At 42.9% G+C, this 18,908-nt stretch overlaps 1 protein-coding gene across 1 annotated transcript in view; it reads left to right on the plus strand.

Annotated features, from left to right (window-relative positions):
* Positions 1–17,632, plus strand: part of ksr (kinase suppressor of ras) — a 36,712-nt gene extending 19,080 nt beyond the window's left edge. The window contains exons 10-19 of the mRNA XM_075684698.1: positions 1,059–1,189; positions 1,679–1,780; positions 3,645–3,730; positions 3,877–3,964; positions 4,082–4,170; positions 4,735–4,831; positions 7,798–7,931; positions 8,866–9,003; positions 11,022–11,151; positions 15,932–17,632. Coding sequence (XP_075540813.1) covers positions 1,059–1,189; positions 1,679–1,780; positions 3,645–3,730; positions 3,877–3,964; positions 4,082–4,170; positions 4,735–4,831; positions 7,798–7,931; positions 8,866–9,003; positions 11,022–11,151; positions 15,932–16,084 — 1,148 coding nt within the window. The 3' untranslated portion in view covers positions 16,085–17,632. The remainder of the gene's footprint in view (positions 1–1,058; positions 1,190–1,678; positions 1,781–3,644; positions 3,731–3,876; positions 3,965–4,081; positions 4,171–4,734; positions 4,832–7,797; positions 7,932–8,865; positions 9,004–11,021; positions 11,152–15,931) is intronic.
* The last annotated feature ends 1,276 nt before the right edge of the window (positions 17,633–18,908 follow it).

The following is an 18,908-nucleotide window of genomic DNA, read 5'->3' on the forward strand; positions in this document are numbered from 1 at the left end:
GCTTGCCTTTCATCATCTTGCCCAACTGCTTAGGCACCCATCGACACGAAACCTTCCGGTACCTTAGGGACCTGTGAATGATGTCATAAATGTTCCCATACAAAATGCCAAGCTCCCGGGAAACGTCCTTGGGGTGCACATACCGATACGCCTTTACCATTGCATCCATGTGGGAAATGTCGTCGGTCAGCGGCGCACGCAGTCTTCCCGAACGCTCATTGTCATGCAAGTCTTCACGGCCTTTTGCAAATTTGCAACACCACCACCTCACAGTTCTCAAAGCGAGACACCTTTCCCCATACGTGAGCTGCATTTTCCTGTGGATTTCAATAGGGGTTTGTCCTTTGCTCCATAGAAAACAAATCGCACTTCGTTGCTCGTAGGCCGTGGACGTGTGAAGCACGACCACCATCTTCAGCAGCTGACAGCAGTGCCATGTCGTGGAGCTACCAGCAGATAGGGCTGGGCCGGTCCAAGAAAGGTCCACCGATGGGAATGGATATGTTGACTTCGCATTTACAGCCATAGTTTTGCCAAAAATAAATAGGGGCAAAGACTTTGATTTGCCCTCGTACTAACTAACAATCTTTAACTAGTGCATTATCATGCGACTGTGCTATTCTACATGCACATGGGTTTTGTTTTTATGTTTACTGTAATACATATACCATATTTATTTATGTAAGGTGAGCCCTCATGCAAGGCCCATATCCAGAAAGGAAAGAGTGGGCCTTACGCAAGTAAATATGTTATCCTCCTGCAATAATGTTTTATATATAAATAAATTAACTTTTTATTTAAACATTGAGCTTCTTGTAGCAGCTTGTTATTTATCACAGAGTGAAAACTCTTTTACAAGAATTTAAATGTGTGCTTTGTTTAGTGACATCTCTATGCCCTGTTGATGCACATTTGTTTCAAGCGCAGTTTTAAGGGTGCTCGTTCTTGGGTCCTTAACGTAAAATTAACAGATATGGGACAGGAGCTCAGAAGTTCCTTACTTGTGATCACTTTTCCTTATTTGTGATCACTTTTGCTACATCGTTTAATCTTTGCAGAGATCTTGTCTTCTGAAAAGGAATCATCGGCTCCAGTATCATCGCTTGTCCAGTCTGACGTGGTGGAAACAATTAAGTCCACAGACAGTGACAGGACAGTGTCTGGTACATCGGGATCTGGAAGCATAAGCGTGAGTTGTTAGAGCTCTCTCATTCACCTAAGGCCTCTCTCTACCTTGAAGCAGTGACAAATAACATGGGTTGAAGTAATGGCATGCATGTTACTGTATTTTATATTTAATGACTATTGTTTTTTGTCCGTCTTTTCTTCTTCATTAGAATAAGCAACACAAAACTCATGGGCTGGCTGATATTTGACAATAGAGACTCATGTAATTGCATTGTGCTTAAAAATAAAAGCTGCATTGCCCTGTAGCTGAATGTGATACACTGCTGTAGCCATTGTAAGCTGGAAGAGACCATCTTGTCTAACATCATATCAGCCTAGGATCAAACCCTGCTTTGATTCAGTTAAATAAAGTATTTGAGCAGGTTGCTTTTGCTAATTGATGTTCACTCTGTGAATTCAATATTTAGTTGGCTCCAGCTGGCCAAGCATACGCACCACACGCTTCCCAATAAGTTGCTATTGCGTGTCACATTCGGTCTTGTTCTCCCAGACGGATTCTGAGAAGACACTGGCCTCAACTAGAGTGGACTCGCAGGACAGTCAAGTCTCGGATTTGGATCCGACTGACAGGCTCTGGCCGCGGCAGAATAGTGTATGTGTCTGACCTTGTTTGCTTGACAGCAGCGTTGATTAGCAGTTACCCTGTATTTAGGGCACAGTCATTGTGACCTTTGTATGCCTGGCACTCCATTCCCTAATCAAATGTACGTGGACTTACTCAGGATTTACTACACACAGCTAAATAAGAAATGGGGTCAACACTGTAAGCAATTGCTTGCATTGGCTGCATGCTATAACGAATTTTGTTTGTGTTGGATTAGCTGTGGCTGTAGTACATGTGATATTTATTCACATTCTCATCTCAGTGCCAAATGAGCACATGCATTACTCATAATATCAAAATGAGCAATTCTGAAACTACTCCAATACATTATAGTAAAATCCTAATAATTCAGTATCTCTTCATTTGCATGGACGGATAACTTGAACTGCCCTGTTGGTCTTGGCTTGTTCCTGTGTAGTTGAATAGGGAAAACGCCTGCAAATTTGAACTCGAAAAACTGCACAACAGTTATATTGAACAAAATTTCTTGCTCCCATGGACCACTTTTCTGACAAACTCAAGCCAAAGGCAAAGGTTCAGTGTGTTGCTAGCTATCGTAAAAATGGTGAGGAAAGACTTGTGGGCAGCTGAGGCCATATGGAGCGAGCAGAGCAGTGCATGCTCTCCTTTCCCATTTGGCTTAAAAATTTGGTGGACGCTTAAACTTTGCCTTTAAGAGTGGAACGCGATAAAACAATCAAAGATCACCTAGTGCTTCTCATACTTCCCAGCAACTGGAGCGTATGTAACCGTAATGTTTACCGGGAAACGTTGGCTGCGAACGCTATGCACGAAGGTGGGCTTTGTGGTAGAAAGAGGCCGCGATGTGGTGTAGGCTAGCGCCAGCTGGAGGTATTGCAAGGAATCGGGCGTGCTGCTTCATGGCCCCCAAGACACCCACCAGTACACCAGCGCACGCAAATTGCGGATGCCGTGGCCGGTCTGTGAATTGTAGAAACGCTAGAAAACAGTTTTTCTTTTTTGGTTTTCACGTAACAGAATTATGTTTTCTCGTTTAGTCAAATTGCAATCCGAGAGCTGTCATGTCTGAAGGTTGTATGTTAGTTGTATTTTACAATTTTTCCATGTATTTTAGCTCGAGGAATTCAATTCAATAAATTTCTTGCATCACATGGAGGGCCTGGGTATGTGTGGTTCAAAAATCTTTTTGCCAAAACGACATCCAACGCCGACACCGGATTTTTTGCGACATGGGTTCCCTAATGCTATCGTGTTAATAGGAGCTGGGATAAAAAGGGAGTTGCAGTTTGGCACAAGACGTGAAGCATAGATAGGGATAGCAAATCATTAGAAAACTACACAAAGTAATGTTCGTACTTTTATCGGCCATGTAAATTGCAGTAAACAGTCACTTACGCATTAAGTTAACAGGCATGGTGTCATGCAGACAGGAACAGATCTCACTCGAAGACCACTAACACTTGCTGTCGCAACACTAGTGTGATGAAGAGCATCAGCCTCAAAGAGCGAACACTTCGGGCTGCCTCTAGTTTCAGTGCGTGTGTGGCACTTGAGATTACGTGGCCTCCTTGAGATTACGAAGCAGGCGGAAGTTGTTGTACTTCATTTTACGCCAGGTATCCCTGGTATGCAGAAATTATTGGGGGTGTGGCACGAAATCGAAAAAGATTTTGGTTGGCCTTCCTTTCTTTAGTAGTAGTACATGACCAATCTTTTCCACCGAATAAATGAAAATGGATTTTTAGAGCATACTTTACCAGTACAAACTTATGCAGTGTTGCCCTTTAATGTCCTTGGGAAAAACGTTCCTGAAGTGCACTTTCAGTCGCTTTATGCCACCCGATGAACTTTCTGTACTTTGCTTTTCCAGCTTTCTTTGCGGGAGTGGGACATTCCTTTTGACGACGTCCAAATCAAGGAAAAGATTGGTGAAGGCCGCTTCGGGAGCGTCTACAAGTAAGAGAACGCAGTATAGTTTTTCTAGGTCCCAACTGCTCAGAATCACGCATTCTCAGAATTGGCGGCAGCATATGTTAAAGCCCCCACCAGCTCCTGTACACTTTGCATACTTCTGTGGACTCATTTTTGTCCTCTACTTTTAGGGGCAGTTGGCACGGAAGTGTTGCTGTGAAAATGCTCAATATGGATCACATAGATGACAGGAAAACGCTGGAAACATTTAAGCAAGAGGTACGATTTCTTCTCATTTTTCTTTTTCTACACCCCCTTCACCTTCCTCTCCCCCTCATTGGAAGGCGGATAGGTAACAAGAACTTTTTTTTTTACCAAATTTATTTTTTTCACTAGGTTGCAACCTTCCGCAAGACGAGGCACGAAAACTTAGTCCTCTTTATGGGTGCCTGCATGAAGCCACCAAAGCTTGCTATCATCACGAGGTGAGTGCATTGACTTCTGTTTTCTTTTTGCTTGTTTGTTTCTCTTTTATTCTTTTATTTATTTATTTATCATCGGGTATAAAATGTAGAGTACATGTTTGTTGCAGTTGACTTACATTGAAAATCACTGAAAACAAAGTTTATTCTTTCAAAACAGCTTACATTTTTTCTGGCAGCAGTGCATTGAAGGAATATAGCCTGAAAATTGAAGGTGGAACTTGCTTTGTAAAATTTTGTCTAAACCAAAGTGAAATATAATGGCTTGGTGACACAGCATGCATGCAATTGATATTGGTTACACTCTGTCACATGACTATGGTGACCTGAGCAGTCCACAAAAGCTATCCTTGTAAAATGACAGGGGTGAAGATCATGGTTTGATCTCGACTCGAGGATGGCACTTGAGGTCGAAAGGTGCACTTGTGTTTTCCGGTCCTCCAGTTCCACCTTAGGCTGTTCTCAAAACATTCCTCGGTTTTTCTTTTTTTTTAGCCTTGAACTGTGATGAATGGGTTCCCAGCCTGGTTTCTTAATTGTGTGTTCTTGATGCCCATTTTGTTCCAGTTTATGTAAAGGCATGACATTGTACAGACATATTCATCTACGAAAGGATAAGTTCAACCTCAACAGGATTAGTGGCATAGCCCTGCAGATTTGCCAGGTTAGTGTGTGTTTTGTTTTGGGACTGTGTAAAGCTGGTCTGAGACAAGGTAGCTTTCCATCTCTAGTGATGCTAGTCACTTTTTCATTATGAATGCATGTTATCTTTGTGCAAATTAACCTTTTGTCACTACGTCTACATGGCTTGCATTTTCTGCTGAACACTTATTTATTTATTTATTTATTTATTTATTTATTTATTTATTTATTTATTTATCTATCACTGTAGCCTCAGTGCCAACAAGGCATTATAGAGGGGTGATCACACGTTGCACAATATGAAATACAGTTGCCGACCTATAATTGGGCCACTGATAATTCATACATGCTTGATTATTTGGACAGCTCTGCAACACCGCCACTAGCCTCGTAGACTTAATGTATAAGGACGACTGAAAATTAAGAGACCTTACAGTACGCTGTGCTTTAATTTGGACTCCGACTGCACGATCTTGTGTTAATTCAGCCACTGAGTCAAACGGAAATAGCGATATTCTTGCTTACACACATTACCAGCGCGGTCATTGGCCAAGATGTTGTCGAGGCCTCCTTGCCACCAAAACTAGCAAAGCCTAGTCAATCTAATATAGTCGCTGTTGAAGAATCGATGCCTGCACTGACTCTCTTTTGCCTATTTGTAGCAATGGCTTCCACTCGATTCTGTGCCACTCTTATCATCCGCAGTTCATGGCCAGCTGATCTCATTGATAATGCATGCAGAAAGTTGCCCCCTGACTACTGGCGAAGTGCAACAAGAAAAGGAATAGCGTAAAAGGCATTGCTAGAAAATCGCTGCCACTAACTGCCTAGGCCGAAGGCAAGCCTATGTGCCTGCAAGCAACGCGTTGACAAACTTGGGCCGTATTTTGGACGACCCCTTCCAACAGTAGTTTTATTATGTGATATTTCGCATGACTGGCACCGGACATGTAACCAGACGGCAGCGTTTCCGCACTGCGATAAAAATTGCGCGCTTGGCACTGTACCAAGAATGCCGTGATTCATAGCTGTCATTCATACCACAATAGGCACACTGTGTCTTGCGCTAGCCACGCGAAATTGAAGATGTATCCCCGAACGTAACAGTCCGAAAATACGGCACACCTTTCTGGCCACTTGTGGAATAATAAAGTCGCTTATTTTCGGGTGAATCCAGTATTTCAGACTCCCAATTATATTCAGACTGTGTTGCAATCCCCGTGCAGTCTGAATTATCGATCGGCAACTATGCAGTAGGAAATGTACAGTGTACAGCTATGCATGATGCGTTACTGTTGAAGTTGCCCAAACATCCCCAAATCTTTATGATTGCATTATAGTTGCATAGCTTTCACAGCATTGATTGTTAGCTGCAGGAATGGGATATGAAATGCACGTCTCGTAGCTCCTTTTTAATTGTTGATAAAAGGTGCACTGGAATTCTAGAATGCCAGCCCGCTGAAGGCCAACTGCAAAAAAATTTTGGACTGCATGGAAAGCATAGTTCCAGTTAGCTTAGGTTTAGAGGAGCCTCAGTGCAAGTGCAAAATTTTATATTTAGAATATGAGTAGATGCATCTTGAAAAGCTCATGAATATAGACATTTCCAATACCAAAACTGAAGAAACAAAAACAAAAATGAAATGATGCACTAACTATTTGTCAGCAATGATGCACAACCCGCTATGTTGAGTACCAGAGTGGCACCTTGGCATGACCTCTCAGATTAGTCAGTGCCCACTGTGTGCTGAAAATGGGCTTGGATTTCTCATATATCAGCTAACCACCATTTGCATGCACCATCTGCTTAGGTTTCATTTAAAGGCTGTTACAAATGAGAAAATTACCAGTTGTGTAATTTTGCCGAGGTTACAGTACAGTACCACATTTGCACGAATATAATGCAAGCTTTCTTTCTTTCTTTTATTTTTTTCCGGAATTCCTCGCTTCAGAATGCGCCTTGCGTTGCATTCAGTTTCCTCATACGTATAACCATAATATGTATTTTCTTTTTTCTGAGAGACTGAAGGTTACCTCTTGTGTTACATATTTGGGGTCGCGTTATTTACGCGCGAATATTTAGCCAAAGTGAAATTTTGTAGCAGTTAGAGATTAACGCTAACTGTATTGAGCTAGGTGAACATATGGCTGGATGTTGTTATTAGTTGGAAGTGGTGCAGAATTTTTTGCTAAAGAACAAAACATGAAGCAGCACTGTAAGATAACAATAAAAGAGACTATGGGAGTCAGTGCACAAGGGTGTATCATTCACTCATGCTTGGGTCCTATTGGAGTGTGAGCCTGCACCGAAAATTGTATGTATTGTGTACGAAATAGAGGGTTCCAGTGACCCGCCATGGTTGCTCTGTGGCTATGGTGTTGGGCTGCTGAGCACGAGGACGCGGGATCGAATCCCGGCCACGGCGGCCGCATTTCGATGGGAGCGAAATGCGAAAACACCCGTGTACTGAATTTAGGTGCACGTTAAAGAACCCCAGGTGGTCGAAATTTCCGGACTCCTCTACTACGGCGTGCCTCATAATCAGAAAGTGGTTTTGGCACGTTAAACCCCATAATTTAATTTTTTTTAGGGTTCCAGTGGGTGTGCAAACTTTGTCATCATGTACAGGTTCATCGCAATGTGCTGCACATTGCCGTGGACTTGCACCACACCTTTCTTTTAGAGGGCAGAAATGAAAGTGAGGACAGCATATAAAATTCCTTCTGGAGTTTCGAACTTTCTTGACATTAGTGTTAACTTGCTTACATAAATGTGTGAACATTGTTGATGTGGTTACTCAAATGGATTATGTGCACGGATTATTTCTTTACCTCTTCAAGGGCTGTAATTAGGGAGTGTATAGTAATATGCAGGAGTGGTTTGTGGGTATAAAGATATGTCATCTCTTCATTGGAAAAACACTTTAACAGTTGTTCAACTTGAGATCTGTTAGTGTCCGTGGGACTAACCTAGTGTTCATTCAACAGGGGATGGGCTACTTGCATGCCCGGGGCATAGTTCACAAGGACCTCAAGACGAAAAACATCTTCTATGAAAATGGGAAAGTGGTAATCACCGACTTTGGCCTCTTCTCAGTGACCAAGCTCTGCCAAGGAAACCGGTAAGTCGCAGCAGTTAGCGAGTCTCGAACACATTTAGATCTGACCTGCGTTTCAGCTGCAGTCTTTTTCACATTTAAGAGCAAAAGCAAGTCATTTTCCTGTGAAAAAAATAACAACAACAACATGTGCCGCAAAGTCTGCTTATCACTGTTGAGCTGTAGCCACAAAAATATGTCAGTGTGATTTCTGTTTGCTCTGGTACAAGTGTGTATGGTTTCATTTTCGCGTTAAGAATGACTGGTTACCTTTTGGGGCAAGATTTATAGCTAAAAAAAGTAGAACTACATTTTTCTGTTTGTTGTAGCTGTAGCCTGACTCCTTGAGTAAAGTTATCTTTAAAGAAAGGTGCAGGAGCACCTTGACTGTTTTATGAAGAATCCTAAAAATATGTGCAGCTCTTATATGAGCCTATGTGGTGTGTGGCAGGGTATCCCAATAAAATAGAGCACTGGTCCCCACTTAGAGCTTTCGTCTTGCGCAATCATAATTAATGTCGTATTGCTACACGCGTGTGGTAGTTGATTGTTTGAATGAGGCGCGTGGGCGCCATTACTCGAGAAAAGAGGAGAAAGAACGCTCTTTGGCTCTCGAGCTGTCGGCTGAACTGGCCAGTGCTGCATTATCCCTTGTAAATATATTTTGTAAATAGTCTCCAGTTTTAATCCTTCGTTCGCGTAGCAGCATTAAAGCTTGTTCTCGAGCTAGTCAGTTAGGTTGTTAGCTAGTCATTGTAGTCGGCCCATACTGAAAAAAAAAAAGCATTAACCATAGTTTTAACATGACGGACATAAGAAAAGTGACAGTATATATAGCATTTGACCAGTTAAATCTCTTGTGTCCACCGTGTCAATGCTACATTTATTGCTTTAAGTAATTGTAAGCTCTGGTTCATTTATGAAGCGTCATGTGCATGCGCACTGTGATTGCGTGCAGGAAGGGAGACTGGCTGACGATTCCCCAGGGTTGGCTCTGCTACCTGGCCCCCGAAGTAGTACGTTGTCTACGAGCAGGCAACCAGCATGACGCTGATGACCTCCCTTTTGCCACCGCCTCGGACATCTATGCCTTTGGGTGAGCAGTTTTGCTTGCTCTATGAGAGCTCTAGGAATATGCTCTTAGTTGTTAGTATTTTTTGCGCTACAAAGTGACCTGGAAATGCAGTCCAGCACCTGTGGCAGCTCCTCTACTTGAGACTTTGTTTCGGTAAGCAAAATAACACAATTGCCAGCAACGGTGAGCCAGAAATATCTGTCCATGGATGCCACAATGGTTCTGTTATAGGTAAACCAAACATTTGAGCCATTTCATGATAGAAGAGGCTATGTGTCTATCTACTGCCACATCAAATTTTTAATACATGTGGAAGTGGAGCAGGGGACTGCATGGCACTGGTTTGGGTGCTCGAATTGCTGTCTGCATAGCCTTTTGATCCAACTTGATTTCAACAGCCTTGTAAATTTTTATAATACAGTGAAACCTCATTAAACCGTAGTTGGCCGGGGCTCGGAAAAAGTATGTACTAAACGGTAGTACTGCTTAACCGAAATAGCATGAGATCGCCCACTTACCTGTCAAAAACGGAACTCGGAGAGAGTGCGATGAAAGGGAAAAAAGACATGCAATATTTATTCACTTCGCGCGACAAACGTGTTATTTTCATTTGATGCGGTGGCAGCCTGGCAGCAACGACAGCGGCCTCAAACTTACTTAACCTGCGAGCCAGCTTTTCAGCCAGCCCCCTCTTCTCGGCAAACACTTGCATGGTTAGATTCCTCGTTGGCGTTGAATGTTCTCTGTGCACGCAAGCAGTAGCACTGTAGGAGTTGTGGGGTACCTTTTTCATTACAGGGTGCTGTTGCTGTCGCAATGATTGCATTCATGAGGCTGACGTAACGTGCAGCTTCTACCACTCGGGGGCCTGAATCACTCGTGCTGTCACTTTCCATGTCGTCCTCATCACTGTCACTAGGCAACACTTCAGCAACAACAGAGGCAGTGATGGTGAAAAGTTAAACCTCGTAGCCGACATCTCTTCGCGGTCGTAGCAGTGCTGCCGAGGAACTGCTTCGCATTCCAAATGCCACACACTGTGGTCAATAGTAGATCCCTGTCGCATGCCAGCGCCGACTTCTTCGTGTCACGTTCGATAGCACGAACAATGTCTCATTTTTCTTCTGTGCTGAGTACCCGGCGCCTTTTTTATCCGAGCCTCGGCATGACACAAGTCCTTGTTTGCACGACGCCACAATGCTCTCTTGGCTCTCTGCCACGGCGCCAAAATGATGTTAATGTTGATGTGGCTTCACGCACAAATGCACAGGGCGCTTGGAGGCCGTTGTTCTGCCGGGCGACGCACTGCCGTGTTTGTGCTATGAAAAGTGGGAAACACTACATGTTCACAGATACGTACGCAATGAGCTGGTATGGTTTACGTGGATACAAAACACGTTATGTTCAATTGCCGCTGAGTTGGGGATTTGACTTTACTACTTTTAAAACGAAGCTGCTGTTTAAGTGGGTGCGGTATAACGAGGTTTTACTGTACTCGAACCAAGTTACACATGGGCCTGCTGACCATGGTTAAACTTAGATTCGGTTACACTGTACTTGTAGTTAAGCAGTGACACACAGAAAGCCTGATCAGTTCTCCTAACCATTGTAACTGCATGTATAAATGCAATTACTTTATCGTAAAGACGACATATTTTTAACACTTGTTATAATGAAAGAAATGAATGCCTTAAATTAGGGGGTTTGATTTATGTGCAGAATCCACCTGTATGGGTGGATGCCTATTCATGGCATGCATAATTTTATGCATGTGGAATCTGCTTCGTACTCGGCCAACGTATGAGCTGCAGCATTGGTTTCTACTCAGAGTCGGTCAGTTTCTAGATAATTTTCTTACCAGAGATGTCAAATTGATGACAAATCATTTACTAGTTCATGTTGTGGATATCACCAAGACATTTGCACTTGTGAGGAATCTCTTACCTATTTAGCCGATGGCTGCTACTGCTGCTGTAGAGTTCTTGTTCTATTGTATGTCCTTATCACAGGTGTCTCCCTTTGCTCGTTTGATGGCGCAGGACGGTATGGTACGAGCTGTTGTGTGGGGAATGGCCCTTCCGAGGTCAACCTTCCGAGTCCATCATCTGGCAGGTGGCGAAGGGCATAAAGCAGTCACTGGCCAATATCCAAGCCTCGCAAGACATCAAGGTGCAGTCAACATACAATTTTTCGGACTACCTAGGGGCTGCAAAGCGTCAGAAGAAAAGTCGGGCAGTCCAAAAAAATGAATGCATGCCTGTTACTGCCCCCAAAAGCTCAAATCGCCACAGGCATGTCCGGAAAACCTTTAACGGCCTGCCAGCATGCATATTAAGCATATCAGTGCTCATATTGTGACAGGAGAAGGCGGGTGCATGTGTGTATAATTAAGTACATATTGTGTCCCATGACAGTTGCCCCTTTCCACTTTTAGTATGCTTCACCGCAATACATCGCGTAGGCTTCAATGCGTAACATTGCTGTATGGCGGCGAAGCTGGCTTTTGGAAAGTGCTTCGAAGCCATCAGCAGTGGCGTACCATTTCTCGAGTGGGGGGCAAACCGCAAGAGATCTCACCATTCTCCCTCTCTCTCTCTCTCTGTCTATATATATATATATATATATATATATATATATATATATATATATATATATATATATATATATATATATATATATATATATATATAGCGAATTACTAAAATTACAAAAAAGCCCGGCAATGCTTCTGTCAGTATTATTTAACAGACATGGACCTATTTATCATTCACACATGGTGAAACATAGGGGGTCTGAAAAATTATTTGAATTTGCATTTATTTCTTGCAATTTCATAAAATCTCAAGATGGTGCAGGGACAAGAGGCAGTGAGTGCCTGACAGAGGTTCTGGATCCCGCCCAATAGCAGCAGCAGCAGAGCGCATAAAAGAATGCTTGTTTGCTGCAAGCAATTTTAATAATTAAACAAAGAATTGTACTTGGTGTTTATGCCTACAGCATAAATGCATCGATAGTTTACATAATAGTATTACCGAGGTTTTAGGCAACGAAGTACAAACAACATAAGTTATTTGCAATATCCACAAGAAAAAAATATGGCAGATGTGAGTGACCTTGGAAACTTACAACCGGATTTCCAGTTCCTGTTCCTTTCGAAGAGTTGAAATAAATATTTGTTTCTTGTAGTTATATTGCATACTTTAAAAAGTTCTATGTGACTGTTCCATTTGAAAGCTTGCCTGCATGTAATGCTTGGGAACATCTATTGTAAATTTTTGAAAATCCAGTAATTGATCAACACATATGTTACTTTGCCACAACATTTATCATGTGTGTCCTCCCTCCCTCCCTGCCCCCCTCCCGACCCCATTCAATTTCCACTAGATTTGATATCGGTTGACTTCATAGTTCTCTCACATTCATAAAGCTCCTGATCGCTTGTATGTGCAATTTACTGCAAATGTCATAATTAGTCCCCTGTCTTTGAAGTTTACCTAGATATTGCCCATAGGGCACCCTTTATTTTTGCCAGACATAAACAAATTGTTTTGTTTGTTCACCGAGGACAAAGCTGAAACTAAGTCGGAATGTGTTATGACGCCTGAAAATAAGGAAACAAAAACGACGGTTCAGTATTTACCGTATTTACTCGCATAATGATCGCACTCGCGTAATGGTCGCACCCCTGAGTTTTGTTGTCAAAATTCGATTTTTTTAAATTTCCCGTGTAATGATCGCACCCCGAACTTGTCGCAGCGATATGTCGTGTGCCAAGTTTAGCTAATACTGATCACGCTTACCATCTGTCGAATGCTACGCGAACGACTCTTATAGACAAGCCAAGCAGTCTGCGCGCACCAAACATACTTAATTAGATGCCTCATTTCATTACTCTCATCACTTTCCACACTTCCATGACAAAAAGAGGTACAACCAAACTTGCCTTTATTGTGGGTAGGCTTTATAATGGTTGTAATCAACGAAAACAAAAAAGGCGCCTTTCAATTCTTTTCATCTGCACTTGTGGGCACGCAACAAATCGCGCGCGGCAATGACAGTAGCCACGTTTACACTGATACGTTAAAAGTGTACCCTATTCCTGCGCCGACGCTTGTAACACAGCTAAGATATTCGCCCACCCTTAGCGGAAACGTGCCGTATTAGGATAGTAGTGAAGACAGATGCCACAGTTTCAGCAGCACGCCGGCCATGCGTTTCTGTCACTGGCAGCTAAGCGCGCCCATCTGTTTCTGTCCCCTCAAAGTGGACATGGCTACGTTATTACCACAAACTTGCCAATATTAACGATATTATTCATCACTGATAGGGAAGAAACTGTTTCAATGCACGTAATGTACTAACGACAAAAAAAAAACGCGTTCGGCTTGCTCCGCCGGCCGCCATCTTTGTTTTGGTGTCCCACACCCGCATCCCGCAGCAAACGCGGGACGAAATATCAATAACTTTTCAGAGTGTACACGCCACCTACACAGTGCAAATTTTCGGTACTGTTTGCAAAAAGTGGCCCTCATTTCTTCAAAATACGAAATATCTGCTGTTCTTGCTCCTGCCAGGAAACAAGTGATAGTGTAGCTCGTATTTATAACCGCCTGAATAAGAAATCGTCAAAGTCAGAAGTGACACATGCCTTTAGAAAAAATTCAAGTCAGTGTTCTATTGGTATTGAAATAGCTCTGCACGTTTGACCAAGGTCATTTTCATGAGCACATCTGCGATAAGTCGTGATTACCCAATAAACGTTGACAGTTATACTGGTAAGACGTTTGATCAGATTTTTTATGGTGATAGGCAATGCTATGTAGGCTATCTCCGAACAGAGATTAAATAGTGCCAGCATTTGATAATCAAACGATTTCATGCCGTAAGCTACATCATTCGTTGGGTGCAGTTGATTATAATACTTTATCTGGACCTCCTCCTCGCCTGCAGGTTATAAATGCAGCAAGCAGATTGTGTTTTCGAATACGGATATAACGTTCCCAAAAAACTTGGCATGGTGCAAGTTGCACAATCTGACATTTGTTAGGGCGGGAATTGCACAGCGCCAGGCATACTCCGCAACGTGGGCGTGTATGGCGAATCCCGCGCCATATGCTCACAAAATGCACGAAAGACAGTCCTCACTGTCCAAGTAGGTGATGCATAGTAAAAAAAAGCATTGCTTATGTGGCCACTGTAATAAGAAAATTTAGCTTCAGCTGTAGTTTTGTTGGACTTTACAGAGTGCAGCCGAAAGTGCCTGCTTTCAAAAGTGGGGGGGCAAACAACATACTTTGGCCCCTCCACTTCTGACAGTGGGAGGGGGGGTAAGTGCCCCCCCCCTCCAGGGAAGGAGTTGGTGCTATTGCTGACAGCGGCAAAATCTTTCAATGAAGAACACTGCACCGTACAGCAGGAAGCTTGGCAGCGAGCGTTGAAGCAGGTAGCCCCAGCATTGTTGCGGTGGTGGCTACAGCTGCCAGCAGATCGGTGTGTTGGTGTGCAAGAGCGTGGATTTGAGGCTGTGAGATAATCCCAATGGCGGTGGTGTTCGCTTCGATTAATGCCATTTGGAACCTGCAGTGATGGCAAAAAGTCAGCAAAATCAGACACCGAAGGTTTTGCGTTCGAAATTTCATGTGTTCTTATGCATTGACTCTGTGGGGTATGTGGCGCTTCTGCAAAGACATCCTAATCAATGGACATATCCGAAATGTCGCTCATTGACTGTAATTGATTCAGAATCTGGTGCGTCACCTCAGTTTTTATCTCCCAGAAACATCTTTTCTTAAAGCCGAGAAACTCGTTGGAATGAATGTGATTTTGTTTAAACAATATGTTAATGTAATGGTAGCTTCATTGTCGTTTGTAGCAATCCTTAGAAGAGAACTGTTAAAAACCTTTGAATATAAAAATGCTGTTTCCAGAGACTTCCAAATTCATCACTTCCATCAGGCATACTTCAAATAATTTTTTTTACCCTATTAGAGCACAAAATCCACTGGAACAGGACAAGAGATACCAACTGAGTGCTTTGTCTGCTTATTTTGTACTGTCCCTTTCTCTATCGCACTAATAGGCTGAAAACGGAATATAGCAACAAGCCCGAACTTATATATTTAAAGATCCTTTACTTTCCTTTTTGGCTGTGATTGTCCTTTCTTTTAGATGTCCAGCTTCAAAGTTGATGCAAACCCAATCTGGGGAGCAGCATTGTGATAGGGAGTCACTCTACCTTTGCCATTCAGTGATGACTTGCTCGCTAAGCCTTTTTCATGTACCTTTCTTCTTCTGTAACGCTTTATAATTATTTTGTTTGTGTGCAACAAAATATTTACAAAAGAGCTCGTCTCACTTTGCATGTTGACAGTAATGCATTTAGGACTGAGGCAATGTATCAACACACCGCAGCACTATTGCTGCAGCTGAAATGCTATGAGGCGTGTGCAGCCGGATCTACTCTCACGCTTCCCACTGGACACGCTGCGCCGTCTAGCGTGGCATGTGTGTGAATATGTATGACATGCATTCAGTTTCGCCCACCGATATCTTAAAGGATTATTTTTGTTGAAGAACAGCGACCCAGTGGCACACACCAAATGACCCAAGTTTGCATTGTAGAGGTTTGTTGAAGAGCAGCACACTCCCAGTTATCGAAGTTGGTCTGATGGTTAATTTTGAACCCATTTCCCTCAGCACAGCAGCCCACTGCTCTAGTCATTAGACCATGGACTACACAGTGTCCCAAGTTGGTGGGAGAAATGGTTAGACACACTGATAGATAGCTGCCAGAAAGTGTGTAAATGCCAATCACATTAACAAATATTTGTTTATTGTTAAAGACAGTTTTCCGCCTGTAGTCCTTGAAAGCCTTTGAAAACCCTTAATGAAGTGTTCTTTACGTGGAAGCTGCTACAAATCAACCCTCTTCGTGCCTGTCGCACTGTAGGACTTCCTGATGGTGTGCTGGTCGTACAAGCCCCAGGATCGGCCGGCGTTTGCCAAGCTGCAGGTGCAGCTACAGAGGCTGCCCAAGAAACGTCTCGCCCGGAGCCCGTCACACCCGACTCACTTGTCTCGCTCGGCCGAGTCGGCATTTTAGGTGCTGGCTATGACCGGCGCTTCCTCGTTCCTTCTACTGTGCTCTACCTTCATGACCTCCTTATCATTTGACGACCTCTCAAGAAAAGTGATGTTTGGCGTGTAGCTAAGCTGCCCAGACACAATATTGCTCATTATTGATGAGAAGGAAGCTTTACCTCCAGAGCTCCTAAGTACATGGGGAGGGAGAAATTGTTTTCCTTGGCATTTTCTTCACCAATTTTAATTAGCTTTGTTGCATTTCAATAGTGAAAGTTAGTCTGCCAACTGTGGGAAGCAGAGCTTTATTTACGCTGTCAATTTTTTTCCAAAAAGGAACTTTGAAAATCCCGAAATGGATGTAACTCAAGCACAACGTTTAAAACTCTGTAGCTTGGCTATAAACAGTGATATCACAGTTCTGTAAACTGTTCTTATTAATACATCTAAAATGGATAAAATTGATGCATTACGTTCCACTCTAAAATATACACCACTAATTTGCGAGTTTTACAAAACTCTCCTAAATATGGCAATAATGTCGCATAAACTGTAAAATCAGTTACATCTGTTCATTTTAGATGCTTTAACAGATATGGCTTACAAGACTGCAATGTCTGTTTTTGGAGCAGTGTTATGGACTTTTTTTGTCTGCTTTATTTTTTATGCTTAACATTTTTTGAAAACATTTTTATGAAAATATTCCTGGCCCTAAATAAAGGCTTTTCTTCTTGCAGTTGGCAGAATACAGGTTTCTCTCTAAACGCAACAAAGCTCATTGAAGTTGGTCTGGCAGTTGTCTAATCAGGGCACTTGTGCATTTCACATTTAGGTATTTGAATAGAGAAATTGAAATTTGCCTCACGGTAGAGCTTCCCCTTAAGGTGCCTGTTAAAACGACACTAATAGGGGGGAAGTGCTGAGTCATCTTAGGAAAACAGGACACTGGATGATTTGTTAGTTTGTAATCACTGGCTGTGAAAGCAAGTGATGACAGAGGAGAGGTACAGTAGAAATTTAATAAAACGAACATAGATACATTCAAACCACATTATAATTAAAGTCACATCTGACACAAAAATATATTTGTTATACGTTATATCCATTATGAGCATATATTTGTTACTTGATGATATTGATCAAAGTAGGTTTCATTTATTTAGTTATGTTCTATAATTGGTTAAGTCCATGTTATCTGTATCTAGGTTCAACTTATAACAAATTATTGAACATATATAGTGCAATTAGTCTTAAGCATATCAGCATGTAATGAATATGAGATACCGTGAACGCATTCTATACTTCGGATGTGACTTCATTATGAAAAGGTTCAGCTGTACAAGATCAGCAGGACACAGCAAATCTGCAGTCCTGCCAGTTTGTCTTTCCTTTGATATCATTTGTTGGCACAGTGCGCAGTCCCGTCACTTCTTGCGTGTTGCCTTTGTGGTCATTTATTTGCACTGAGGTTGTTGTGAACTAAGTCACGCTATTCCCGTTTGTTGGGCGTGTTAGTAAACTGACTTCGAAAGCGTATTTAGTGTCAGCGGACAAGGACAGAAAAGGAGACGACAGCACAGTCCACTAACTTTCAATGTAGTCAGGAAGACTAACCTCATCGATGATCCTGACACCATAGGGTCTCCTCGGTCCCTTCTTGGGAATGCTGGCGCATAGGCCGGGCTAGGTCCTCTGCCACATGAATTCCATGCCACTGCTGATAATGGCTAAGAACTTGCTCCACTTCCTGCTGGGACCTTGTAATCTCCCTGGAACTTCCAGAGCTGCCCTTAGCAAACCTTTCACCACACATGCTTGCCTTTGGCACTCCTCATAATATTTAGCACTCTGATGTCATGGCTGACTGAAAAGGTAAGGCTACCAAACAACTACAAGACTTCATTGGATAGATGCTTGCAGCGGATGTAGAAGGAAAATGGCCGAGCTTGGCAATTTGCATAGATCAGGAGGGGAGCCACTGAACATGTTAATGATGAACACAGAAGAGACCTCGATGTCCTAGAAATAAATTTTAGCATTGCCGTTTGTTGGGCGTGCTGGTAAACTGACTTAGCATATTTCCTGCCAGCAGACAAGGACAGAAAGGGAGACGACAACACAATGAAGGTTGGTGCATTGTGTTGTCTCCCGTTCTGTCCTTGTCTGCTGGCAGGAAATATGCTAAGTCAGTTTACCAACACGCCCAACAAACGGCAATGCTAAAATTTATTTCTAGTACATCTGGCTCTTTCCTGTGTCCATAGTTAAATCCCATGTTCAGTGGCTCCCCTCCTGATCTATGCCAATTGCCAAGCTTGGTCACTTTCCTTCTACATCCACGGCAAGCATCTACCCATTGAAATCCTGCAGTGGCTTGGTGGCCTTACCCCTTGAGTCGGCAATGACATCAGAGTCCTAAAGGTTATGAGGAGTGAGTGGAAAAGGCAAGCGTGGGTGGTGAAAGGTTTGCTGAGGGCGGCTCTTGAAGTTCTAGGGAGATTACAAGGTGTCGGCAGGAAGTGGAGCGAGTTCCTAGCGATTGTCAGCAGCGGCACGAAATTCCTGTGGCAGAGGACTTTGCCCGGCCTATGCGCCAGCATCCCCAAGAAGGGACCGCGGAGACCCTATGGTGTCAGGATCATTGGTCAGGTTAGTCTTCCTGACTACATTGAAAGTTAGTGGACTGTGTTGTCGTCTCCTTTTCTGTCCTTGTCCGCTGGTGCTAGATAAGCTTTCCCAGAATGCGTCTCGCATTTGTTTGGTGCATAGATACATCTTGTTAGCTAAGAAAAAAAAAATTCTATAAAATGCCTGATTTGCACAAACCACATGCCATGACGACATCG

The sequence above is a fragment of the Dermacentor variabilis genome, chromosome 3, assembly GCF_050947875.1.
Source record: "Dermacentor variabilis isolate Ectoservices chromosome 3, ASM5094787v1, whole genome shotgun sequence".
Classification (NCBI taxonomy): domain Eukaryota; kingdom Metazoa; phylum Arthropoda; class Arachnida; order Ixodida; family Ixodidae; genus Dermacentor; species Dermacentor variabilis.